Raw genomic sequence first — 27,857 nt, forward strand, 5'->3', positions numbered from 1 at the left:
ATAAAAATATGCTGCTGTAAAAAGAAAAAAATGAAATGTACTTTACATGTTTTCTTTATTCTGCTTAAAAACCAAAAATCGATTGTGATATGACGCTTCCGCTCACAAACACTGTCTCCCATCACCATTCAGGAAGGTGCCGCTGAGTGGTATAAAGCTGCCAAACCAACATGTAAGTGCAGTTCAACCTGTGACCCCTTCAGTGGGTTGTCGTCACTTCCTTGCCTGTCTTGTCCGTCTTTTTGCACACGTAGTGTATATTGAACCAGCCCTCGGGTACCGACTCGTCGATGACGGTGAACCCTCCCGCTCGAAGAGCTGCCGTCGTCTTCTCCCGCCCCCACATGTTGCCGTGTCCTTCGCCGCCCTCGGCTGCCAGCGACACCGTCATGCAGTGGAACAGGCTGTTGGTGTAGAACGTGGATGCGAAAGGCATAGCCATGTTGTCCACGATGTCTGAATGGGCGTTGACCTCGAGGACGGACAGGTAGCCGTCCGGAGTCAGCACCTTTTGGACCATCTCGAGCGCGACACTGACGTGGGCCATGTCGTGCAGCGAGTCGCTGGCCAGCACGTAGTCGAACTTTCTGGCCCACTCGTCCGGCATCATGTGCGCGTCCATCACCTGGAAGTCGACGTTCTGCACGTCTTGCTCCACCGCCATGGCTTTAGCCTGGCTGATGGCGTAATGGCAGATGTCTACGCCTACGAAGCGGGAGTTGCAGAACTGCTTGGCCAGCAAGATGGATGCTCCGCCCTCACCGCAACCAACATCAAGTACAGATATGCCGGAGTCTGAGTTGAAGGGGAAAGGGAAGGGAGGAGGTGGTGTAAGATGACGATGCAACAGACTTGTCGACATAAGACAGCTGGCGATAGTAACTGGTTCAAAAACATGGAACTGTGATCAAATAAGTACGGACAAGATAAGAACCTCGCCATAAAATCCACGTATCTTTTAGCAGCAATGTCAGAGCAAAATATTTTTTATTTATAAGATTATACCGTTACCTCCAATATTTGTTTTAATGTATCTTTGAGCCCTGTTGGAAAGAAACATAAGGTCAGAAATCACACATTTTACCAACTTTTAACAATACTCAGATGGAAAATCTATGTTTATGATATGTAATTATTATTATTATCATTATTATGTTATAATATTGCGAGCTATTTAAGGTCATTCTCACCTAGCTTCTCCCGTAATCCTGGCACTGATGGTATGAAGCTCTCGACGAGGTTTTTTCCCCACCATATATTCGAACACTGGCTCATGAATCCGTGGAATTTGTCGAAATGATCGTATGGTACGCCTGACGAAGAAGTAGATACAAAGGGACAATATTAACAACAGAAGAATGTCAAGGAAAACTGAAGAAGATGACCTTCACTATGGATTAAAAGCTGTCAGAAATCCAGTTGTGCGCGTGGGTTGCTCACTATAATACTGTGCGGGCGACCAGACAATAATAGTGAGAAATATTTATTGACACACTATCATGTAGTGTTAGCGAACTGCCTTCTATCATTTTGTTTTCTTTTCCTTAAAAGTGGCACAAGAACAAAGTCATCAAAATGTTTATTTATGAGGGACAAGAAAGGTATTCATCAGAATCGTGCCCAGTACTGATAACACGTCATGGGCTGTATTGGATTTTTACCTTCAAGAGACCATCATGCAGAGTTCCATACACTATTGCATTCGAGAGTTCACTTCTTCAAACCTTACCTGCACGCTTCGCTTTGTCTCATTAATAGGGATAATCGAACCTACAACTGGACATTACTAACATACTTAGTAATCAACTACGAACGACGCTGGGCGATGTGTTCAAACACATTCCGTTTAACAAGGAATGTATTCTATTCTATATTATTCATTGATTCTTAAGAAATGCACTCATGATGATACAATGTAAATCGCTCTTTATATCAACGACTGTCATGACAAAAAATGAAAAAGTCATAATATCGTTCTTCTTTATTTGAACAATCTACACCTGGAAAGACCACAATGCAGAAAGCGAATTGCGATATATGTAATAAATGAATGTTAAATTGTAAAGTCCTATGGCCGAAATTTCTTCATTTCAGATTATTGACCCATGCCAATGATGGGTTCTATTGTGAAACACGGCGTCAGATTCCAAGCCCCGGTGTAAACAAAATGGGGGAGGGGTAAGAATTCATATATCACGGGAAATCATGAGGAACGACCTGAGAAAATACACTGAAATAATGGACACTAGAGGTATAACGTTATGAATGATATTTTCAAACAGAGGACGATTATTCATCTCATTTACAATAAAGATATACGCAGAATTTTTGACGTCGGATTGTGAATGAGAATGCATGTAAGTAGTCCATGATAACTATCCTTATAGCAACATTACACATGATTGACAAGCCAGTACTAGTATGTTATATCAACGTATATCGTGGTGTGACCCTATACGTCCGCAGCTTACCTCTCGGGCCGTCTCTCCGAAAGCATTCGGTGACGTTCTCGAAGACCTGGCTCTGAACAGGAAGAGCGCAAGCGAGGATGGTGAGTTCCTCACCGGGGCCCTCTCGGCCGAGGAAGAAGGCTCGGTGCGGCGGCAGGAAGAAGCGGTCCTTTCCCTCGGCTTCTACGATGCGAGATGTGACCATCGCTCCCAACCACTCACGCACGTACCTGAGGGAAGAGGGAAAATTGGAAAGAAAGAAGAAGAAGAAGAAGAAGTAATGAACAAGTTAATGAGTCACATCGATTACAACGTAGAACATCCACGATATTCATGTGCTGATCACTATACACCCACTGGTATGGTGACGAATCACTTTTCAGTGCACTGCTCTTTATTCATGCATCTATTCTCTTAATACACAGATGAAAGAACCCTATATTCATAACTGATGTGCATGTGATGTCGAGGAAAATAAGGGTCAAGGAGCCCACGTGACTGTAGGCTGGAGCACTAAAGATTGCATTTACTCCTCTTGCACAACAGGGTTAGTGGGGAGAGCACAACCCATCTACTGCTGCGTACTTCTCCACGTTCAAGCTGTATTTCCCTTCTGAAGATATCTTTTTACTTTTTTCAGACATTTCCCCTAGAGTCTTGCATATCACGTTTCTTACCAAATAAGCGTTCCTTTAGCAATGTCCAGAAATGACAATGCTTCTGAAGGTCATGTTCTTCAATCCCTGTTGCTCCTCCTAAAAAACGTGACATACAGTGTATACTCTAGATATTTGTTTGCTTATTTGATCGCTTACTTTTAAATCGCGAATACTAATTTTTCAATAAAAAAATTCAAAAAATGAAGGGGGAAAAACTTTAACTCAATTCAATGAAAATTTCTTGAGCAGACCCCAGATTCTGGCTGATGTACGAACTTTACTTTCAGCTGAACGACTTACCCCATCCTGCCGTCCAACCCCATATCACCCCACCGCACCCACCCTCCACCCCATTTCCTTTAAAACTCATGGTACGTATGTACCTATCAAAGATTGTTTATAAGGCCGGACGTGATCGTTACGTGCGGTAAAACTTTGCACATCGTATCAAAGAAACCACACTGACGTCATAAAGCGTTTGACCAATCAGATTACAGTATTAAGAACGAAAGTGGCGAGTGCCTTCCGTTGAACAAGACACAGATTTGGCCCAATGCGTGTTTTGTGCTAATGTCCTCATAACAGTTATGACGTAATCCATATCATTCGACTTTAAAAAAAAACATATTTTCTCATTAAAGTAAACGAAAGCAAACCTTAGTATACAACTGTACAAGTAGTACCTGGTACACACAAGCACCATACACTTCCACCCACACAAATATTAAGATATCAAAATTGATTTGCGCCACTGATGCATAACTCTGTTTGCATCATTAGGAAAAGAATGTCAGAAATAATCACAAGAAATAACACAGCATCAAGCTAAAGCTGGTATAATTCATTGTACGCATCAAAGATGAAGATGGAAAATTGAAACAAAAACAACAGAAGAAGTATGCAATGACATTTGGAGTCACGTTATTTTAGTTTTCGGTATAATTATTTTGTCCGACCTTTATTATACTCCGTTTAGCATATAAAGACTAAGTAATATCTCACGGACATTGACCAATAATAAATTTCCACGACTATTTCAATGCACGTCTCATCGTTTTATGCGCATCTTTGCTAGAGAGATTATTTCTCATCATCATCATATTCTTCTTCTTCTTCTTCTTCTTTTCGCCCCCTGCATCGCACTTTGATGTTCTTAATAGTTTGAAATCCGTTGCATAGATGTCGCAAATTTGTTTCCAGAAACGTTTCCCATAACAACAGATTTGATAACATCTTGCCGCATGGGAGAGTGCAATATATTTCGTCATTGTCTTTCGTGTCTTCCTTGTCTTTTTGAGCCTTCATGTCATAATAACAGTCCGTGCGCCGCATATACAGTCTACAATCTGTTAAGGAAAGTCTGCAGAACTAGAAGTCCTTGGAATAATGCAGTGCATGCTCGTGGATATTCTACTAGTACAGAAAGATAATAATGCTAAACAAAAAAGGAAAGAAAAAACCAACAACCCAAGTCTCAACAGAGCAGTAAGTTCAAAATCTGAAACGAGTCACGAAAGATGCCTGCACCACCATGCAGCTAGCTGGAAATCATGGAGAGGCGGGAACCAAATCCTGGTCTATGAAATGTGTAAACTATAAAGGCCGCCCTCTTCCATTGATTCAAGTTCAAGGACATGGTAATTAGATCTCTCTGGTTTCAATACACGTCTTTAATCCTACCCCGAGGGAGGATGCCCAGCATTACTTTCCACAAATTTATGATGTTGACAAAGAGAGGGAGTGAGAGACACACACAAGGGAGGGGGGAGAGAAAAATGCTTCAACTCTCTTGTATAGTCATGTATTATATACAGACCTTTGCAAAACAGAGAGAACAAATCGTTCGCATCGAGAGGAAATTCGTATAAATAAGGGTAGAAAATACTGGACTTTACACAAGAGAGGTTTGCAGAAAGCCGAAGCTCGTTTGTAATTTTTTTTATTATTTCTTTTTTTTTCCTTTTTATTCACGGCACACGGACTGAATGGGGTTAAATCTTCCCTATTCTTGGCGGATTTGTAGCGGTGCTTTTGTGGTCCCGTGTTACGGCCTGTCCGTCAGTGTTTTCATTGCCTGTACATTCATTCTTTTTTTTTCTGTATTTTCCTTTTTTTAACAATTGTAAAACTGATGCAGCTGCGAGAGGACTCATTATAGTGATGCAAGTATAAGCGATGAAAATGTCGACAAAAGCTTCTAGCAGAAGTGTGAATGCTGTATTTTTCGCTTTAATTAATAGCGAGATCGCGTTATGCTCTCTCTCTCTCACTTTGTTGATCCGGAAGTTCTATTAATTATCATCGAGTTATTATCGTGCCCCTACCCCTTTTGGTGTCTAACCTTCAACGAAACTCGCAATAACAAAGTTAAGTTGTTGTATTTTTTATTTTTTTTTTTGTGGGAGGGGGCGGATTTTCTGGATGCAAGTCTTACACCTGAATGAATTTTACATATATGTATATATGTATTCATATACATACTCATAAGAGTGCACAAGCGATTCAAATTGTTATGAATTTCGTTTGATGTATATTTTTCTATGAATATAAAGTTTCTGTGCAGAGAGACAGAAAAAAGTTCACATGCAAACAATACGCACACGCACGCACATGCAACCCCCCCCCCACACACACACACACACAAATCCATCTTTTTCCAGTCAAACCACCAATAAGATCAGGTCATATCCCTTCGCTCCTAACAATTAATCTACGCCATGTGCATGCACTATCAGTTATACCATGGTTTATCTTTCGAACTGCTTTCCTATTAACAGGTCGGAGCCCTCTCTACAATGCCAAACTTCCCAATATCAATATTTCTCTCATTGCGGCGATTAGTCATATTTAATGTATGCAAACCATACTTACTGGTTTGTCAGTGAAAATATCGCAAAATTCGTTGGATTTCTGTCAAAACAAAAACAAAAACACAAGAGTGGTCATTTTTCATTTTTTTCTTAATGTTTGATGTGTCTTGATGCAACGTGCAGATAAATTTGGTTTGTTAAATTTGGGTCTGTTTATGTGTGTGTGTGTGGGGGAGGGGGGTAATTCTTCCCTTTTGTAACTCCCACATGATCTTATGATAGAGGGGAGTAGATTGCAGAGTATAGACAGCAGAATCAAAGAATAATGTAGGAAAGTACAGGCGTCCCAGTGGAACATCGACAATAAAGTGAATTACATTAAGCAAAAAACCGCCAAGGTTAATCTGCCGCCTGTTTCTTCCTGAATGTAATAAATGAACGGAAGTCAGAGAATATTTTAGAAATATCGATTGACTTGCATTTCCATGAAAAGACATCATATTTCCTTGACAATAATCCTCTTTACGCATTGGAGGTCCATTTCACTGGCCAACTGCCTACCGCTTGAATTGAAGAAAGCTATTACTATAAGAATAAATATTTATTGCACTATAGTCACATTTTGCGCTGCCAGGAAAAAAAAATAGGGTCACGCCCATCGCTAGTGTGTTTAACATGGGTGTAATAACTATATCTGCATCTGCCTGCGCGTTTGTGTTAGCAAAACTATGACTTCATTGACGTTAAGGAAAGTCAGATGACCGCAAATTTCTTGACAAATATTTTGATTCAATACTGGCACGACTGATCGAATACTCATGTTTGCTATGACTTATATACATCGCAAAGCTGGGGCGTTTATTCGAATTGTATCGTTTCTTAAAGTATATAATTATTTTTATTTGCCAAATATTCTGGAAGCAAATAATAAGTTGAGGAGCTAGCTGCTTCAAGCTGCCAGTCACGCCGGTACGAGGGCAGACAAAATTTCCCTGAGTCACCGTCAAAATTTTACCCCTTCAAAAGGATTGATTCTGTTGTTTCTTTGATAATCCTGTATGGGCAGAAGTTTGATGTGTGTGTGTATATGAAGAAAGTTTATGTAACACAATTGTTTATGTGTCATGAATATTGTTCGACAAGTTTATAAAAGTTCACTTTCTTGTGGAAAAAACAAACAGTGGACTGTTTTTCTGCGCTCCCTCTCTGATATGATTAGAAGGCACAGTTCTGATATGATTGAAAGTTTTCATTTACTGCATTAAGATATGAAAGTGACATATTTAAAGTTTTCTTTATCGTAATGAAATAGTTTCCACAGTAAGATGATGTCGTTATCAGTAAGTCTCCATGCTAGTACAATAATGATGTAGTTTATAGTTGATTCTTATCAGTTAGGAAGAATTTACTTATCTTTTAAGAATTTAGAAATAAGAAAGCTCGACGGTGTTCCCTAAAATGTTAAATTTCAATTTTGCAATGTTAAACTGATCACGCGTCGCAAGATCATCTCCCATACATACGGAACGATAAATCTGAAGATAGAAGTGAAGCTTACGTTGCCTCTACAGGCAGAGCTTACACAATAAAACTATGTCTGAAAACGAAAAATTCATTGCCTTAAGTTTCTTTCCCCCTAAAAACATGTCCTTGAGGAGCACGAGAGAATCAATCACGAGTTATAATATTTTTTATTGAGTCGATCTCGCACCGGAACAGCCTGAGGGTGAAACGAATAAGGGCATTCAGAACGACAAACCGCACAAGATTCAATGCTATATACTCACATCAATATATCACAGTTTTTTGTTGTTGATTTTTTTTTTATTTCTAGTCATTATATACCAGGTACTGTACCGGCTTGTTTGCCAAGCCACAGCGAAATTCACCACCGGCACTTCTTTAACGTCCCCTGTTTTTATGTGTGACAGGTCTCGAGTATTCTCCGCGCGCCGACAAAGAAGCATACGATATAAACTATGCACAATATATCATCAAGGAGAGAGAGAGAGAGCGCGCGAAAGAGGAGAAAAGTAGTTGGAAAATTCGTTATATTGTATTTCATTATGCCTGCGTATGTATTTTGGGGGCCACTTCTTTGAGATCTGTCGTGGTGATTACGGTTATGGGATTGGTTTATTGCGAGGTTTTTGCTAACGATCTTGGTTAGGGACCGCGTCTTTGAAAGACGACTTCAGACAAACAGGAAGAATAACAACCATAAACTCTTGCAGACGATAAAGATATATTTTTGCAGATTTTTTTTTCTTCTTTGACGACATAATCGCGACGTATTAGAATGACAGCCAGGGAGAAGATTGTTTGTTCAGTATAGAATCATTACCGTCGTCACGGGCCGAGTATTTCGAATGGAAATTACCGTCCTATTCATTTCTCGCTCATTGCTGTCCGCCTTGGGCGAAGCCAGAAGACGCTAGAAAACACCACAAAAATACAAGTGAATGCCCGTTTGTAGCCCAAATGGCCGCTGTGTTCGTCGACAGCGATTAGGGCTCTTGATCAATAATGTCGTTCCTAACTCACAAAACGCACTTTGCAAGTAAAATATTGATACAAATTGCAGTTTGATGGGGCTCCTTTATCTGGAAATCTTGTTGGGGAAAAAAAGCCGTGCTCGAAGTGGGTTTGTGTGTTCCCCCTTACACCAGCTCGCTCAATCAAAAGTTGACACTAATGGAATGGTAATAATCTTTCTTCCTATCGGCCCACCCTTTTCATACCTGTTGCCTTTTGATGGCTTGACTATTCAATGCCGATAAGACGGACACCTATCAAGAAAACGACAAGCTCTTTTCTATGCTCGTATCGCATCGCTTGTGATATGAATATCAACGGACAACATTCAAGCTATGATATTGTGCTTGTTACCAGCGCTTGCTCTGAAATAACTATTCTTCGATGATTACCAGGCAACTCAAATCTTGACAAGTTGGATCACATCAAATTCACCGGTAAAAGACAAAGATGACAAATCATTTTTCAGCGTTTTAGAAAGAACTGGCTAAAAATATGCACATGATTATTGGACACACTTACAGTGGACCCCCCCCCCCCAAAAAAAAAAACCAAAAACACACAAACAAACAAACAAACAAAGACAAACAAACAAACAAACAAACAACACAATCATGTACACATAGATATCTTGTATATGCATGTGTACATACAGTATATACTAGCATTATGATGCCTGTTTGACTCTCCATGGTACTGCAGTATACAATTTGGAAAATGGCGTCACTTTTTACATTTCCCCATGATATCACAAAGCAAATTTTTCATCGCGCGCTGCTTCGTAAGGTCACTTTGTGAATGTATGTAATAAAGCATTAACCTTTATGACATCACAAAGCAATTATGACATCGCGCGCTGCTTCGTAGGGTCACTCGGTGGAAATGCAATAAAGCATTTGTGACGTCACAAAGCAATTTCGACATCGCGCGCTGCTCCTCGGGTCACTGTAGGATCCCTCCACAACATCGCATCCCCCACACGACTTCTCACCTCGTATTTTTCCCTTCTTTTGTTTCCTTTTTTTATTACATCCAAAGTGTAATATATATATGCTCTGTCTCATTTCGAGTTTCTGGTTAAAACTATATAGTGCCTCCAATAATACTATACACTTCGGCGCATTATGTGTCCCTCAAAGAATAGTACTATTTTGGAGTCACCTCTACCGACAGTGTTGACCAGAAACTCTCAAGACACAGTAGATTTGTATAATATATGAATGTATATGTATGTATGTATGTATGTATGTATGTATGTATGTATATATATATATATATATATATATATATATATGTGTGTGTGTGTGTGTGTGTGTGTGTGTGTGTACTAACATACACGAATAAACATAGTTGACTTAAGCCTTTTCAAACAATACAACGATGGTTCCTTTTGTCTACATTTGACAAAAGCAAAGTATTCGGGAAATATTCCCCAGAGTTTGTCGCCTCTACCTTTTGTTTTGGTCTAATAATGATACGCTGTCTGATTCATTGTTCATGTCATGATGTATGGGCCTACCTGGAAGTACCTGATCAAAATTGCTCCTCATCAGAATTCACGCACAGAACGCCGACTGTGTCATTATCTATACCATCATGTGTACATCTCTGACAATGGATGAGAATATGACAACAGAGGCATTTGTCATGTTGCGAGTGATGTGGTAAGCACGAAGGGCGTGTCCGCGTCACCATCGTCATTGCCTTGTGTAATCGCTGTTGTCTGATCAATGGTAATATCACGCACACACACGACAAATACATAGAACAAAATGTATCTGTGTGTGCAGACATAAACTATAACTAATCATAATGTATGTACATAAAAATCAAACGAGAGGACTATGTCACGGCGCGACAGGTTCAGACTTTATAATCATAAACTTTCAGGTATCTTTTGTCTTGTCAGATGTTATATTCCTTCTTATTGTTATACTATACAGAGTGCTTGAACCTGTCAATGTATTTTAAGCGAGAGTTTGTCTATGTTCGTTTATTGCAAGAGCTACAGACATTATTTTGCAGTTTCTCTTGCCTGTAAAGAGAATGTCACAAACTCGGCTTCGTCGGGCGACTGGCGTCCGGCGACTTTTACCTTATGCTGACTTGATATAGAACGCGCAGTCCAAGCCAACGGATGAGGATGCACCCGCTCGGCTATACGACCCGGGAAGCAAGGGGGAAAGGCGATGCATTGCGGCAGCGGGCTTCACTCGCAGAAGATGGGGAAAGGCGAGGCAGCACCATCCGGCATCTTGCGATAAGGAGCGGCAGAGATGACCGAAGGACTCGCAGCAGACAAGGAATGACAATCTCTGTCGCGCTCTGTGTTACAGCTGGCTCTATCTTGGTTAACAATGAATGATAATCTGACCTAGCGTTTGAATTGACAAACCTGATACACTGAAAAGCTTTTCATTAATAATTATAGTTGATATTTTAAAGCAATTTTTTTTAAAGCTCAGTCGGCATGCAGCGCGTCTGCCTTCGACCCAAGCGACCCGGGTTCGATACCCGAGTCTCACTTAGCAATGTCGTGTTAAATCATACCGTCCCCTCTAGCAAGAGACAAAACACTCTGTCCCATCGGATAGGACATAATGGAGGTCCCGTGAGTGAGAGAATCACAACTCATGCGCGTAAAAGGTCCCGCTTCATTCATTCATCGCAAAGAGCAGGGTGTTAAACCCGGTGAAGTGGTCCCGCCTCACATCCAAGTGGACCCCGTGCTATGGAACACCAGCTATAATGTAGCTGAATATGGGCTATCCAGCCATCTTCTCAGATGGAAAATGAACAAACAAACAAAGAAACAAAGAAACAAACAAAAGCGCCTTTTCCACTGGATATAAAGCGCTATGAGATGTCATCCCTGGTTGCCATAGGAGATGAAATATATTTAAATTACCAGGCAGCGACAGTTCAAGTTCAGTGCATATTTAGTGATATCAGAATAAGTAGGTATTCAAATTTTGTTTAAAGTGATCCAGTGTTGGCGATGATTTCAGAACAAGATGGAGCTTATTCCACAGCCTGGGAGCTGTAGAGGAGAAAGTTGCATGGCCAGCTAGTTTGTTGGTGCGTGGTTGACTGAAGGTAACTGACGATGAGAGACGAGTGCGCCTAGAGTGTGAATGTCGTAATCGGGGTTTTTTTTTCTCGTCTGGTGGTGTTGTTGTTGTTGTTGTTTTTTTTTTGTTGTTTTTTTCTGTTCTGTTCTGTTTTGTTCTCTCTCGAGAGGATAAAAAAGCCATACGATTTTTATATCGGCCACAATCGTACATGTATATGCATAATCATTAAGGACTGGTTTGTCAATAACATTGTGTGGTATATCAGGATATAGGAATATCTATAAATCATTCATCAAGTCCAATGAACACAACCCCCAAACGTGATTAAAAGCAGACGAAATTTCACCACTATTCTTTCATCATTAGAAACTTTTATGCTTTACACTTGTCTAAATCATCATGGACATACAATTTCATTCGCAGATCTCATCTCGAGACAATGCTGATGTCGAAGGCAAAAGCATCTGGGTTTTGTCTTTAGTTGCCGGTTGTTTTTTGTTTAATTCTTCTAGTCTGTCGCGCTACCCGCAACAGTAAAAGCCATGGGCGGCGAAGTGACGTATTTCCTTTGAAATCAGTTGCTCGTAGAAGGAGAAAACCATTCGGCACTCACTTACGTGATGGTGGTGTCATCAATGAATTTTGCCATATGCTATAGAACTCATGTATCATAGAATACGCCTAATTGCTTTGCGCGACAACAGGGACGTTGATTGATGCGCTTGAGCCAGATCACAGGAGGCTTAACCATTATTTTGGAGGTAAAGCCATACCCCACGGTATGATATCAAATCAAACTGGAATAGACAAATCATGAAGGGAAAACGCTATCGGAAAGCTGCAATTTTGCATCAACAACACGGTAATTTCTCGGAATGTGTAACAACGCCCACCACCTTTATTCTACTAAAACGACTCTCTGCTCCTACGAAGAATAGGATTTTAGTTACACTTCGTAATGAGTGATATCATCCGAGTCCCACGTCGGACACCCGGGTGGTACAATGTCTCATTGGCCTCCGAATTGACAAAGTATGAGGCCTATATACTAACTGGATTACAGTTACAAACACGGCGACACGATAACACTGGCACGCAGAGGAATTCCATTCATATGACTAAAATACTGGTTTAGTCTGTTTTGCGCTACCGGATCACATTCAGCCATTTCCAAGAAAAGACAAAGAAAACATGCCACAAAATTAATAATCATGACAATGGGGAAACTACACACTTTATTTTTAGAACACACACACACACAAACACACACAAAATGAGTCACGGGTTAAAAACTAGTTCAAGAAAAAAGCGTTTCCGATCACTATCATTGTTCCGGAAGCAAGATGCCTTTTTTTTAAAGCCAATTTGACTGCTAATATATGAAAAATAACCCAAATGCCCAAAGCGGATCTTTTCAATAAGTATACTTCCTCTTCCATGAGCAGATACATCACGGTCAATGGAGATGACATAACAATCAGATTGAATAAACAAAATAATTTCAGCCTGTCACAGAAATGCAGACGATCGAGCCACACACGATATGATGGAGTGGGCCGATCTAATAGCCATAGTGAGATGGCGTCATTAATGTGTAATCAAGCAGCTCGTATCACCCTCTATTTCTACTCGCAGGCTGAAGAAAACTCGTTAAAATCAAAACGTTAGCAATTCACTTCTTATGATACATTAATTACGGAGTTACTATAGTATGGCAAGTACGCTGTATAAAACATTCAATATGAAATAATCGTCAATCAGTGTGTAGATTCGCAGACTGACACATGATAATTCAGAAGTCTTTACAGGTCAAACGATCTCCGCGAGGCCCCTGCAATTACATATAGTTAAAAAGTGCTAGAATTCCACCCATCTATGTACATCTTGGTCAAAGAAGGGCGACGTGGGTCAAAGACATCGCACAAGATGTATGCACCGAGAAAGATTTGAACTCATGGCATTAAAATTGGCGTTCAGAATGCAGTGTCTTATTCACCGGTTGTACCTTAGCATTTCCCAATAAACATGAAACATACCAGACTGGAAGATTATGATGCGATTATGATGTAAATGATTGTCGATTTGGTGCAATAATTATTATGTGAATTTCACATATTTCACAGAAAGAGACGCTGTTTCTCACCAATTTCGTTGAAGAAACATTGCAAGGCAAGCTTTTCCGCGCAGTCAGCTTTCTACTGTAAACATGACGGTGTTAGAGACAGATTTTACAGAGATAACAAACATATTATTTGTCGTTACGTGAAATCTTTTGTAAGATGATGGAGCGTCTTTGAGGTATATAGGACAAATTGATTCCATTAGATTACCTGCGCGGTATGCAACGAATATTGACAATCTCATCTATGGACGGTATTTTTTTTTCTTTGTGGGAAACTCCAAATTCTATCAACCACTGATCGTGATAATAGGAAGCAAATTTGAAAGATTCCTGATAGGCACCCAACCATGGCGGGTAAAGAATTGAGCGGATGAAAACACAAAACTGATTTATTATCTCAAAATTCAAAGGGAACATGAAACGTTTATATTCCGCACTCCGTATAGAGAAGTGCGTATCATGCATGATGCAAGAGATATGCGAAACGCGTGTTTAATTGAGTGACAAAGTATAACATATGCTAAATTTCCTTCATGTTGGCGTGTCTGTATGTTTGCTGTCAGTTTGTGCAATGTACATGTTTGTAGGATGTATGCAGGGGCGGTGGAACGCTTGTATGTGTGTGTGTGCGTGGGGGGGGGGTGCTGCGAGCTATGGTTCGGGTCAATGCCCCCCCCCCCACCCGACGGGAAGAATCTCCGGATGCCTCGGAAAGTAATGGGTTTTGTTTTTTTTTGTTTTGTTTTCCCGTGCAACATCTGGATGACCTTCTGTATTTGTATGAATTTTTCTTTCTTTGTCATTATTTTCCGATTGTTTTATTTGTGTGTGTGTGTGTGTGTGTGTGTGTGTGTGTGTGTGCATATTATGGGGTAGTTCCCCTCCCCTTTCCGCGGCCCCTGTATTTTCGTATAAGTTAAATGTAATACCCTAAGTGCGACTATAACTATGTAAGTGTGCGAGGTCCTATGTGTATGTATTTGTACGTATGTATGTATGTATGTATGTATGCATGTACTATTATTTATTTATTTATTCATTAAATCATTCATTTGTTTATTTATATATCTATTTATCTATTTGTTTACTTAATAAATTTATTTGGCATTTTCAACGTAAAATGCAAATACAAAATTTACATGATAAAGAATGTGGTGATTCTATGGGTGCATACCGCTGGTTGCCAGGGTATGAAAAGGCAAATTTAATAATCGAAGCTCGAGGCCTTCCTCCCCGACCAGTGCATGCACCCAGAATCAGCTATATCAATGTAAAACAGTTAGAAACAATGTCAAATAATACATTATTGTATGTATGTATACATAATCATGTTTTGACGTAAGTGGGGCGGCGTTGCCCTGTCTGCAGCATCACGACGTCAATGTGTGTCGCTGGTACCTCAGATTATACCCTAACAAGCGATCGGCGGTTGAACGTCTTAAGTTATTTGGTATATACAGGAACACTCAGTCAAGATCTCTTTTAGATTTCCATCATATCTTCTAACTTTATAATGCCAAATACAATATAAATGTTCTCACACCTTGTTGTACATTCCATTGTGACCACTGTCCGGCCGACGTACGACCCTTTTACATCTACGTGAGATCGCGCTGTCGTCCAATCGGCGCCAAACAGCGCCATAAAATACGAGGATAGCTGCTTGCCCTCTAATCAGTCAAACTTTTGCGTGTATGTGTGTGTTTGTGTTTTCGCGTAAATGTTGGTATGTTTCTTCCATAAAATATTATGCTGCTTCAAAGGCACTATAGACGCTGGATACTCGTAAAAGGTGGAAGCATTATCAAACGGTGACATGCGTTTGTGCGTGTGCTGACGAGTGTGTTTACGCAATGTGTCTACGGATTTTGCTTTTCATGGCAACAGAATGAGCCCAAACCAGCAAAGCTCATGAAAAGTTACGCAAATGCTGATTAATAACTATACTTATATAGAAATATCAGTAACGTAAAGATAGGATAACTGTGCATTTTCTTTGAGAATACAGCGGGCAGATAAAAGCGTGTGGTGTTGATCTATAGTCCGGGTTAATAGTGTGTGCCCGCATGGCTGTACGAGCACTTGTCTTGTGTGAAATCTTTGTGAATGAATGGGAAATACTGCTGTGTCACGCGTCATTCTAAGTAATACATTGTCATTATCATCATTTCGATTGCTCTTTGGGAGTGGGTATTGTCTCTGTCATTCTTCACCATGTTCCACGCATGACGGGGCGGGCTAGTTTATGCTGGTTGCATTCACATCCGCCTGCTCACACACATCGTGCCATGTAGCCCATCTTTGCCGCTCAAGGTTTATAATCCTGCCCAGTATAGTGTGACGCCGTCTCGCGGCTTTCAGCATGAGTAGGTACATTTAACAATAAACACTTCGCCTCCCAAGCCATGGCATGTTATCAGTCTTGTGCGCACATTGTTTTTGTCATAATCGACGATCCCATTGATTTCGACGGGTACATAATTGTGGGAATGAACTATAGCAGAAGAGAGAGAGAGAGAGAGAGAGAGAGAGAAAGAGAAAAAATATATGAGACTGGCATTGAACTATATCAGGCGATGGAGTAATTTGCATGGTATGAATTAAATCGGGTTGGCTCACTGCCAACCACTCCCACAACGTAGTAAATTCTTGCGTCATCAAGGAAAAGTGCTTTGCCACAGCCCCACTATTGCAACGTTGTAATTTTCATGAAGCGATAATAATCATACGATCTAGAGGGCTGCTATGCGCATGTCACTTCTTATTTTACCAGAGCAGGTGCCTAAACATTCTCAAAAACCCACCTTCAGCGGCGTCAATAGATTCCTGCAGACATTATGGGAACACCATAATCTCCTCTGCCCGTGACTTACAGCACGAGCTTTTAGGACATCCACTAGGTATAGGCCTATTCCTCCACTCCTCATAATTTTCACGCTCCGTCCCCGGACTCAAATGATAACTTTGACATCGAATATACATGATACAACCATGATTTCACTTTGGCTGCATTTTTATTTGAAGTGCCTTGTTTCTAAAAAAGCCCATGCTAAATGAGCAACATTCATTGTTTATAGTTCGGTGAGTTGATTTCGTCATATAGCTGGAGTTGTAGTCGCATTAACAGTTGCTGAGCGTCCATAGTGGTCACCCTATGAGCATTTGAATTGGACTCGATACTTTATATCAACTTCGAAAAGTCAAGCACGAGTCAAGGCCTCCTCTAGTTCGTTAGTGATGATGGCGCTGCAACGGGAACGATTCAGAGATCGGAAGAAAAGAAATTGTCAGATAATTGATATTTGATTGAAATATCTGATTACGATGTCTCTCCGCGCCACTGGCTAATCTCATGCGATTCATTGACGTCCGCGAAGAGGGGAGTCTGGGCCTTGCAATGACAACAGTTCATTTTGTCCTGTTTTGTTTTATTTCGTTCTCTCCTGTTGCTAGGGTCGTCAGGGTTTATGTGTATTCTCAGTAACTTACCGGTACATAATATACTCAGTACTGTTATGCTGGCAACTTTCCAGAATCTACGCCCAGACAGCCTTCCAAATTTTGCAGACACAAAGGGGGGGGGGGGGGGGAGCCACGAGACTGCATATTAAATATAGAGAATTACCAACATTGTGAATGGCGCGGGCAGGAGATCACCCTGACGCGGGTGGTTAGCCATGCACGACTCGGGCCGTTTGCGTAAGCCTGGTCCTTATTTCCGACCCACATTCAATAGTTTAGACATGAAAAGGAACCAATTTATTCTGCATATCATTGCTTTTCCCTCTCTTTTTTTTTCTATCTGTGTACAGTATCTTCCTCTTAGCGGTGTATTTCTCACATGGGCTCTCCACCTCTCTTCCTATGTTTCCTTTTACTCCCTTAAACCTTTCCAAAAGGAAAGAAAAACACGTGCAAATGACAATAATGGTTACGAAAGACGTAACCTGCCCGTTTCCTACATCCGCTCATCCTATATGTCCCTTTTGTCAGTACCAACCGTCACGGCTGCTTAACGGCTAAGAATGCAAGGGTATCTACATTGCCTCTTTCTCCCTCTTATCTCCCCCTTCTCTCTCTCTCTCTCTCTCTCTCTCTGTGTCTTTTTATACTATATTTTTTCCCCTCACGGCGTATCCCAGGGGTCCGACGAAAATCATTGAGTCCTAATTGCCATGGAGTGATCTAAGCAAGAACCCAAAGCAGGCACGATTGTCAGTGTCATGGTGTCCTCTTCTGGAGTCAGCCAGCGTCCTCAACAACAAGAGATAATTTATCAATTCATCTCCTTTTGCAAGAAAATGCCTCAAAGACGTTAATTTCGATAAAACCCGAGACAAAGTAAAGATATTATGCCGATAATTTGATCCCTAACATGTTTATGATTGTGTTGACTTGCAACTATTAATGGCTAATTTGCTACATTTCTTTGTACTTTGTATCTATATCATTAGAATCTAGTTGAGGAGACATATATATTTGCACATTATCCTTGCAGACACAATGAACCATTGAAATCTAGACCTAATCTGTTTTCCTCCCGTATCATCCATCCCCTTGGGGTCCACTCTGCTGGCGTCGCAAGGGATGTTTTCAAAGTGTTTTTACAAAGCGCGACTGAATATACCTTCAACTTGAAGCCTGTCCGTCATTCTTCATTCAATCTTGATATTGGAGAGTCAGGCTCGACAAAGCTAATGACAATCTACAGAGAAAAATAAATGACTCTCTTGATCCTTCCAAAACGAAACTTTATTATAAGATTCAAAAAGAAAATTGACAAAGTTAGTAATGAGGACAACAAGCTGCAATATTCGATGCAAATAGAGGTATATGAATTTAACCTTTCTATCTTGGGTCTAAAAGAACATCATAATAGTTAATGCGAAGGATGGTTTCATCTGTCTGGTTTCTCTAGTTGTAGTTGTTGTTGTTGTTTTCTTCTTCTTCTTCTTCTTCTTCTTCTTCTTCTTCAAAGACATTTCACGATGTAGGTTTTAATGAGCTCAGCGGGGTATTTGAGGTTTGACTTACACTAAGACGGCTTGAGAAGCCGCGAAACTGGCTGCCGGACAATAGCCTGGTTCTTTCAGCGCTGGACGCCGGATTGTGCTCGCGCTTTCATGGGGAGGAAATTCACTTCCTTTCCTAAATAACCGATCTCCAGTGGATTGGCGAGAAGATGCGACTTCTGTCCATCCTTTCACGTCGTCAAAGAAAATGGGAGGAGTTCACTGAACGAGCTGTGGTTCCGGTATATCAGTAACAACAGTGTCTGCCCCATATAAGCATCACGTTTAGATGGTCTGACAGGCTCGATGTTAATGACCTGCACTGAAGCCATATATCTCTTGCAAAGTGAATATTATACAATGCATGTCAAAGCTGTATCCCTGCCCACATAATCAATGAGCAGTATGAGATGCCTATAAATTTGACCTATGCAAAACATAAACTATTCTTTCAGTGAATGTATTGCTATAATCCGAATCGCTGTGTTCATTCTTCCATCCTCTGATTGCGACCATGTACCAATGCAAACATATACGCATGCGCGAGGGCGTTTCGTCTTACATAATACTTTTTTTTTAAAGTGGGGAATTTGTTAGTCTTTACAATGATATGTTATTTTCATATTAACTTCAAGAGTTCCACCCAATATAGGTGTTTTCTGCTCCTGTGTTTTAAGGGAGGTACAGAAATGAAGAAATCAGAGGAGACTGAGCAATATACTTTATGATTATGTAACAAAGTTTCTATTCATCTTTGTACCGAGATAACGTTTGCCATTCAACGGTGAGAACACAAAAGAGAGGAAAGGGTAAATGAAAGGGTGCTAGCAAGGTAAGACATGCCTTGAAAGACACGGTGTCACCAATGTCCTTATCATACAGCCGAATGCAATGGAAAAGGATATTACCACCTTATATCAGGGCGTTCCACTACGGAGAGAAGCAATGAGGTTTATCGCAATGTCCTTGATTCATTCACGCCCAGTATGAGTGATTTTTGTTGTGTGTGTCTCACTCCTTTAACGCATCATGCTCTCCTTACTCTATATAAGGTTCTATCATTAAACATTTTTCATTTATTTCTCAAAAATTTCCATCCCAAGGGACGCTGTTTAACGCTTGAATAGTCCGTACGAATGTGTTTGTCAACATGCTTACAGGTGAAGACTTCAAATGACACCTTGTAAGAGATCAGTTTGACAATAGTATGACATCTTTAATATTAGAGACAATTTGATCAGTTTGACAAAAATACTATGACGTCTTTAATATCAAAGACAATTGACACCGCCCGTGCATGTTAACAACATTCTTAAATTTTGTCAAGAATTCTTGGTAAGATCGTCTTACCTAAAACTATCATAAATGTACACGAGTGTCCCACATTATTTTCATGCAAGCCATGGGGTAGTGGAAATTTACCGAAACAGAGCGAGAGGGAGAGAGAGAGAAAGAGAAGGGGGTTTTGAGGAGAAAGCGGGAAGCTCTTGTAAATCTGCCCTCAGGATTTGCTTTTAAATGTATACTATAGTTGAATCCTAAAAGAATCGATTGACTTGTAACCTCGTAAAGCAGGACAAAAATGTCGGCCATCAATAGGGATTCGTTACGCACAGATACCGTTTTGATAGACAAGAAAGTTTCCAAGCCTGGCTCATGCATGTGTATTAACTCGAGAACAAAACCTGTGTGGCGATCAGGGGATAAATGGTGTAGATTGTCACTAATGTTTAGGCCTCGATCAGATTAAACACAGGATAGCTGCGGCCGTCAAGCATGCCTTTAATTTACGACATGTGATGATTCAATTAAACCAGCAAGCGAAACTTTCAAACCACTGCGACTTCCGATCTGTTGCGTGGGTTTAACCCAATTACTTAAATCGATGAGCTTAACATAAAGTCGATAAAATCGAGCCATTGATAGTTGGAAAGTTAAACTTGAGCACCTCGTGGTCAGCTTGTTGTAGAATGGAACGCCCCTTTGAGCCTCCCCAATCAAAGCACTTAGGGTAGGAAAATCTGGGTGAGGTTTCAGCTGCTTACAGGAGTGGCGAGTACTCGGCAGCGAGAACACGCTTTTCGCAAGGGAAGTGACACAATTTCGTCCGGTATTTAAAGACAATGAAAGAGAGCAAAGAAAGTAATACATGTATACCATTCATCATAAAGTGCTATCTACCATAATCAAAGGAAATAATTCCTTGGACATCGAGTAAGACAGTGTATAAACACAGGCCGGAAATATATGTGAAAGTTTAGCGTAATTTTTCTTTTTGGAAAAGTTGGCGGCAGCAGCCCTGGATGTATTAAATTTCATCTGTAGATTTCAAACTGCGAGTTATAGTAAAAATGTTTGTCAAGGATGTATTCGCTGAGGTCATCTTTAAAGGAGGCATAATCTATTCCAAGTAATGACAATACAAAAGATAGTAAGTTCGATGATAGATACTTCTAAATATCAAGCGAATTGAATTTTTTATTTGCGAGGCTGACGAAGGCGAAGCGAACAAACCTTTCATTTTCTTTTCTTTTCTTTTCTTTTTTTTTGGTCGCAAAGAAAATTATACACTGCATCATCTCGCCAACCCGAAAACCTGTTAGCAAATTACTGCCGAGATAACCTCGGCAATAAGAGAATAATTATCATGATATTGATATGCAAATTGTACACCAGACGAAGTCTGTGTATATGAGAAAAGCAACTTTCACTGTGTAACCTCAATCAGTCTCGTTGGCCTTAAACGTCACAACGATGAGTAGAATGCGATACACGGCTATAGGTGATAATCGAATAGACACCCAATGTTTACGTCACAAACACTGACAAAGACAGAGCATGTTTAGTGGAACAAGAACTCTAGTGGCATGTAATGGGTATTGTTGGTAAATCGAAGTAACCCATGAGCAAGGTCTTTACACACGGTTAAACTACGGTTTCACCCATTATTTAAATTCACAAACGTTAATTTGTCGAAATCCACACAAAGACAGTCCTAAAAGACTAATGGAAACGTGATGTCAAATTATTTCTGCCACTGCAGATTCTCTGCAGTTTAAAAAAAAAAGGGGGGGGGGGGAAAGATCTGCATTATTGTATCAGAAGTCAAGGAAGGTTAAATTTGGCACATCATATTCTGTATGTGTTGCTTTCATTCATCGGGTGATTTTGTCAAATGGCGTCACTTGGTCCTGCCGTTTTTGAGGCATAGTGCCATGTTAATAGAGCACAAAATGCCATTTTTTACGGTCGCAACGTGGAAACAGACAAACTTGTCCACAAGAGTCCCCAAATCGTGACACCCTGCCGAGCTCACCGTGAAACACAAACACTGTAATCCAACTCTGATACTAAACAAAAAACCACGCAATATTACAGATCAAAATGAACTTTCACACGTCCCAACAAACGCATTTTCTCCGCTTCTATGAGATTTCACGAATTTCAAGATCATATTTTCAATAGAAAGCGCACTGTCCGCCAGACATGATGATAACAGCGACAACTGAGTTAGATATTCCCCTTGTATAGTTTCGTTACAATAATACTCGCAAATAGATCAACGCAGGAGAAACATTGGTTACGCATGAAATTACCTACGCACAACATTGCTAACTGGACAACAAAACTTAAATTCATTGTGTATGGAAAGTGTTTATTTATTTATTTTTTTGTTTTTGTTTCCCGAGGATTATTCCATTTACCCTCTCCTTATGACTAAGGCTGGAGCGAAGAAAATACAGTGCTGTGACATAAGGAATGTAAACGCATGATCTTTGAAACTCTTGCATATTATATTACTTTTTGTATTACTGAGATTGCAGCAAAGATGACTAAGATGCACAGAATATAGAGACATGCATGTCGAACTGAGGCCTCTAGCGATCTAGCAGATAGTTTATAGTCATGATCATTATTGGTTTGCTGATGTACCTCAAGTTTAACCTCTAACATTCTGATACATCAGTGATCAGATATTATCCTTTTGTTCTACGAGAAATCTATTTCAAGTCTTGGTATGATATTGAACGAAGCCATATTATAACCATCAATAACTAATGTTTTAATGTTGTGGGTGTTGTTGTTATAGTTTTTTATTATGGTCCTTTTGTGAACTCTCAACTTCTGTTTGTGGCATAAAGAAATAGCATGCGCGCCATACCTTCTACATCGACTTGTCTGTATGAAAGCAAATATTCTTCAAATGGTTCAAAAGAACAACAATCGTGGTGATTTGAAATGATAATAGAAAAACGTGTGATTCGACACTGTTATGCATCGACCCGACGAGTATCAAAAATCAATTTCTCTTAAACACCTGATTCACGAAGACAAATAGACACACACACAAAACGATAAATGTAATAACATCCACTAAGAATGTGATCCGGGATGAATGACATTCACAATGCGACAGATTATATAAAATGTTTTCATCTAACACGCAATACCATGTGAAAATCAAGGATTGCATAACTTGTTATGTATCGGTATACCTTTCCAGCGTTCATTGACGGTCGAATCCAGTCGTGTTTATTTACAGTAATATAGGGATATGTTTTAAATCGTCAAATCTAATCATGGTTAGTCTCGATATTCCTTCAAGGATAATTACGTCAATCTATACTTCATGCACATATGAACGCACGCACATACACACATACTCGGAGTACGTAACACATCTCATACATATAAACATACATACATACATTTACATCATGCATCACAGGTATTTATATGCGCATTATTTTATGCTTCTTCTCGATGCGTAAAATAATATCATGTCAGTTATGTATACCAGCATGAATGTGTACTTCCGTCATAAAAACGTTTCATCATAATGATCACAACGAACATATTTTCACAGTGACATCAAGCCACAAGAAAAGAGACATAAATTATATTATACAGGTTTGTAATATACGAAAGACAATAGTATACTTTGTGTAATGATTCAATCACACGGAATTGCACCAATCAAACACTATTCCCAATGACGTGCACGCAATGATGGATTACAGAAAACACGTGGTTACTATACGTGTCGCTTAAAGGGCTGCCATTTAGCCCTATACCTCTCATATTGTAAAAAGAAAATAAACAGTATCAGCAAGAGCTATATGGTGTTCAGTTCATATATACCTTTTCACTATTAGTGATTTGTATACGTGGTACAAAACGACACCTATATATAGTGCAGCGGGATCGGTGCAGAAAAGAGCACGATAAGGATTTGTGGTGTCTATCGGAGGACGGCCCTAATGTTTGGGCGTAAAAGGGCATCGAATTCTGTTTAACCTGTTGATAATTAATTTGCATCAATCGAGAACTTTATACAAAGTGCAGGAGGTGAAACCATCACCTTAAAAGGCATAAAAGCTGTCAATGAAATTCTATTAAATAAGTGTGCATCTACAACGATGCTTCATTATCACCAATCGCTTAGAGCCTACAGTTGTATAGGTGTTTGTTTGTTTTCTTTTTTTGCGAATTGCCATCTTTGTGAGTTGTCACGTTCGTTATCACGAAAGATCATGGACACGCATTACACAACCACTGCTGCTTATTCAATAACTAAACAACAGAATATTTTTCATAAGATGATTTAGTCTTGAATGATGTTGTCAATAGTTTAGAACCAGGATCAAGTGAGGAAAACTAATCATTTTGTTGTCGTTATCAAGATGAAATGGCTGTTTCATCAGTCAAAAATGCATGAAAGGTGTTAGGGGAAAATTGGCAGAGGCTCTGAATACAGTGACTTCTCCGTCGCTGTTGTGATGTTTTCATTCGCACGAGCTTTTCACAAATCGTTTCGACACACCTGCAAGATAATAAACCACGAGATCTTTTTCGTCACCTGTGCAGATTTTTTTTTCCCGCCATCAACTAAACATTAGGTCAAGAGTTTCGCGTATTGTGCTGTCAAATTATGTGTTTATCTGGTATCAAAAGTATTCCGAGCCCACCACGTCTCAATCGCTGTAACTCAAGGGTCTTTGTCAAGGCTACAAAAGACGCGAGTTCTCGTCAATGAATAGAATTTGGCATAGCTTGTCGGCTTTTGTGCATTTATTGCCGCTGTTGTTCGACAATCATGCAAGGAAACTTTCCGAGCAAAACCTAATCAGGACTATACAGCCATGTATGATGACGAAAATTGTCGAATCATACATACAAATGCGTGTGATAGTATGGAAACATGGTAAAGATGATTCGTTTCAACGCGCTATTTGATGACGGCAGCCTGCATGAATGCCAACAACTCAACAAGTTGAGACGCAGCTGTATCCAAAATTCAATACTCGTCAACCATAAAGTCACGAGTATCGCGAGACACGGTTGGTTTGAGATAGAACGACGAATTTCTATAAACAAAGCTGACTTTCCTGAGAAGATCGACCTCTTGATAGAGTTCATTGCCTACTATATATTGTTATCAATATACAAATGCAATGTGGTGTTTGTATTCCTAAACTGGAAGTAAATGTACACCATATACTGCCATAAATGCTGCATACGAACTCTCTAAATTCCGTAGATTGAAAGTCAATCTAATAGATTGCAGTCAGGGACCAATCCAAAATTGGATTGAAAGTTTCAATCGAATAAGATTGAGTTCTAACTCTATTAGATTGAAAACTTCAATCCAACTTTTGGATTGGTCCCTGACTACAATCTATTTCAATCTAAGGAATTTAGAGTGAATTCGAAAGCTGGAGCGGCAGCCCGGCAGTCGGCGCAGAAGCTCCGTTTAGTTTACAGTATACCGCAGGGAAATTGCACATAATAAGTGAGATTTAAGGGTAATGCTGTATGGACTACATTTCAGAGATTTTTTTTTTACACTAGTAAGAATATCAATTCAGGTGACTGAATAGGGCAGACATCCTTATACCAATTCAAATTTAGATGTCATCACGTCATTATGATAATGCATGCACATAACAAAAGTTTATTATGTTCCTCTCCTGGTAAAGTCGATCGTCAGGAGTCACCCTAATGTAAAATGTCTAGTCAATTCACCACATTATAGATTATCAGCATTAATGATTTTGGAGCAGTCAGTAACACCTATTTATGTGACTTAAAGCAAAAAACCATTCATATTAATACATCAAAGTTAACTCATTTTGAGATATTTCGGATCTCAATAGCAAGATTTGATTGGTTGTTGTCAGGGCCGAGATTTGAAAGAGGTCTTGTACAAGAGATCGGTTGAAAAATGTCATTTTGCTAGGTAGTGAAACCAAATTACCGTGGCAAATTATACAAAAACAAACAAACACACACACACACACACACACACACACAATTTCTGTCAACGAGTGTATCCATCAGTGATATGAAATATTAAGGAAAGCTTAACATATCATGAGTGGTCCACATTTCTACAAGCCTGTCGTTTACGTGGGCCCCTCTTTGCCAATAAAGCAATTATTTTGAAGAAAAAAAAAGTTTCATAATTATATTTGTAGTAAGTCGGGTGAGAAAGATAAGGGCGTTGAGGTGGGACTATTACATGCCATAGGTTATGGGAATTTTAACGCCCTCATCTTGCTCAACCGAGTTGTAATACATTGTACGCTTTGTTTTTCGTGAACTTGTAGTTGTATCGACAACAAAAACGTGCTATTGGAAATAAGAATTATTTTGCATTGAATTGAACTGAAATTGAAGTTGACGTAGCATGGTTAGCAGTTCAGCTCACATTGATTAAGATTATCCGCATCATTTAAGATCACCATTTGGCACACAAGTTATGAATCAGGAATGCTTGACAGTAGATTTATCGTTGAAAAAAAAAAGTTGCACAAAGGTCTGTGAATATTAGGCAAGACTATACATTCTTCCTGTTGGATAAATATTTAATGCAAATTAACCTGTATCACTTGAGCTATCATGCCGATGGGGAAACGTTTCAAATACTTAATGTGAGGGTCGAACACTTCTGGAAAAAGCGGCCAGATACATTTAGATTCTGACGTGACAAACCCGAATTGTAAGTATAGGCCTACAAGTGGTTTTGTATCATTGTATTCGAATTCTAATACTTTGAATATAATCCTATACATTTCCTGTCCGTTTTCAAAAAAAAAAAACGACGTCGAAAGATGGACTGTTAAAACCAAAATGAGATTATTTTGGACTGCTTGATGTAAACTACACTTACTAGTAGTAGTAGTATCACAATACACAGTGTAATTGTCTCTGTGTCAGCAAGCAATGTGAAAGAAGCGTCCTCCTCACTGGTAAAAGCACGTCGTTGGTTTAGTTTGCGTGCAACATTTTGGAAAATGGAGCTCATTCTTACAATACTGATCTAACTGGTTAGATTTGCAAGGTCTAGTTCCGCTCGTTGTGGCAAGTCTGCCATTTCTGCATTACCGAACAATGACTAGAAGTTCGTTGTATATTGTTTTATTGTGCTTTGTTTTGATCGCAGAAGACTAACTACTTAAACAAAGAAAATGCGACGTAATGTAGCCATCACATTATAGCGCCAGGTTGCAGTCACACGTTGCAGACTTTCGATGTGTTGATGTTTACAACATTAATGTTACGAATAGTTTTACTGATGTCAAGCAGTATAAGTTCTTTTTAAAAATATCATCAAGACCTATTGATTCCCTGCCGACGTTTGTTATTTCTATCCCTAAAAATGCAATATGTCCGTCTGACTTCATTCTAAAGAGCCCGCCTGCAAATCATTACTAGCTTAATAGTCAGCTTGTTGTAATTCCTTAGGCAGTTCTAACCAACAGTACAAAACGAGTTTACGCATCAATCGTTGATGATTACTAGACCCAATCCGTAAGCTGGACTGCCAAACCTAACTCACCTTTCTTTTAAACCGGCTCTGTCTGCAATTTCTTGTGAAGTTTTTGGCTGTCCCCGAAAGCTCCCCAGAGCATCAAATAATCCAGTTTGCCGTCCTACTGCTATCGACAAAGTCAGAAACCCAGCATTGATAGTCTCTGCCATTCGACGTCCAAAATCCATGATCGTCTCTCCGTCGGCCCCGACCGGTGGGCCAGCCGCCATTCCTGGCGGTAAGTCTCGGGGCATGGGCTCCGGCACGTTGCTGTTTATTGACATCGGCTTGCCGCCGGGGAGCTGAGCTGCAGCCAACGGGGGTGCTACGGCTACCGGTGGCGTCTTCAACATGCTTAGAATACGGGTTGGCTGTTCCAT

General features: G+C 39.9%; 1 protein-coding gene across 1 annotated transcript; it reads right to left on the minus strand.

Annotated features, from left to right (window-relative positions):
- Positions 1–199: 199 nt before the first annotated feature.
- On the minus strand, positions 200–27,857 carry LOC139737199 (S-adenosylmethionine-dependent methyltransferase Rv2258c-like). The gene is made up of 4 exons (XM_071647875.1): positions 27,505–27,857; positions 2,472–2,680; positions 1,191–1,313; positions 200–795 (listed from the first exon to the last, which is right to left on the minus strand). The coding sequence occupies exons 1-4, from the start codon at positions 27,855–27,857 to the stop codon at positions 200–202; spliced, it is 1,281 nt and encodes a 426-aa protein (XP_071503976.1).

The sequence above is a fragment of the Diadema antillarum genome, unplaced genomic scaffold (assembly GCF_040938485.1).
Source record: "Diadema antillarum isolate AM-2024a unplaced genomic scaffold, OU_Dant_1.0 seq00000685_RagTag, whole genome shotgun sequence".
Lineage (NCBI taxonomy): Eukaryota > Metazoa > Echinodermata > Echinoidea > Diadematoida > Diadematidae > Diadema > Diadema antillarum.

Coding starts and splice junctions, on each gene's coding strand:
- LOC139737199 (XM_071647875.1), bottom strand. CDS start 27,857: ATGGAACAGCCAACCCGTATTCTAAGCATGTTGAAGACGCCACCGGTA. Junction 2,681..27,504: donor AGAGCCGGTTTAAAAGAAAG/GTGAGTTAGGTT, acceptor CTCTTCCCTCAG/GTACGTGCGTGAGTGGTTGG. Junction 1,314..2,471: donor TCGGAGAGACGGCCCGAGAG/GTAAGCTGCGGA, acceptor CTTCTTCGTCAG/GCGTACCATACGATCATTTC.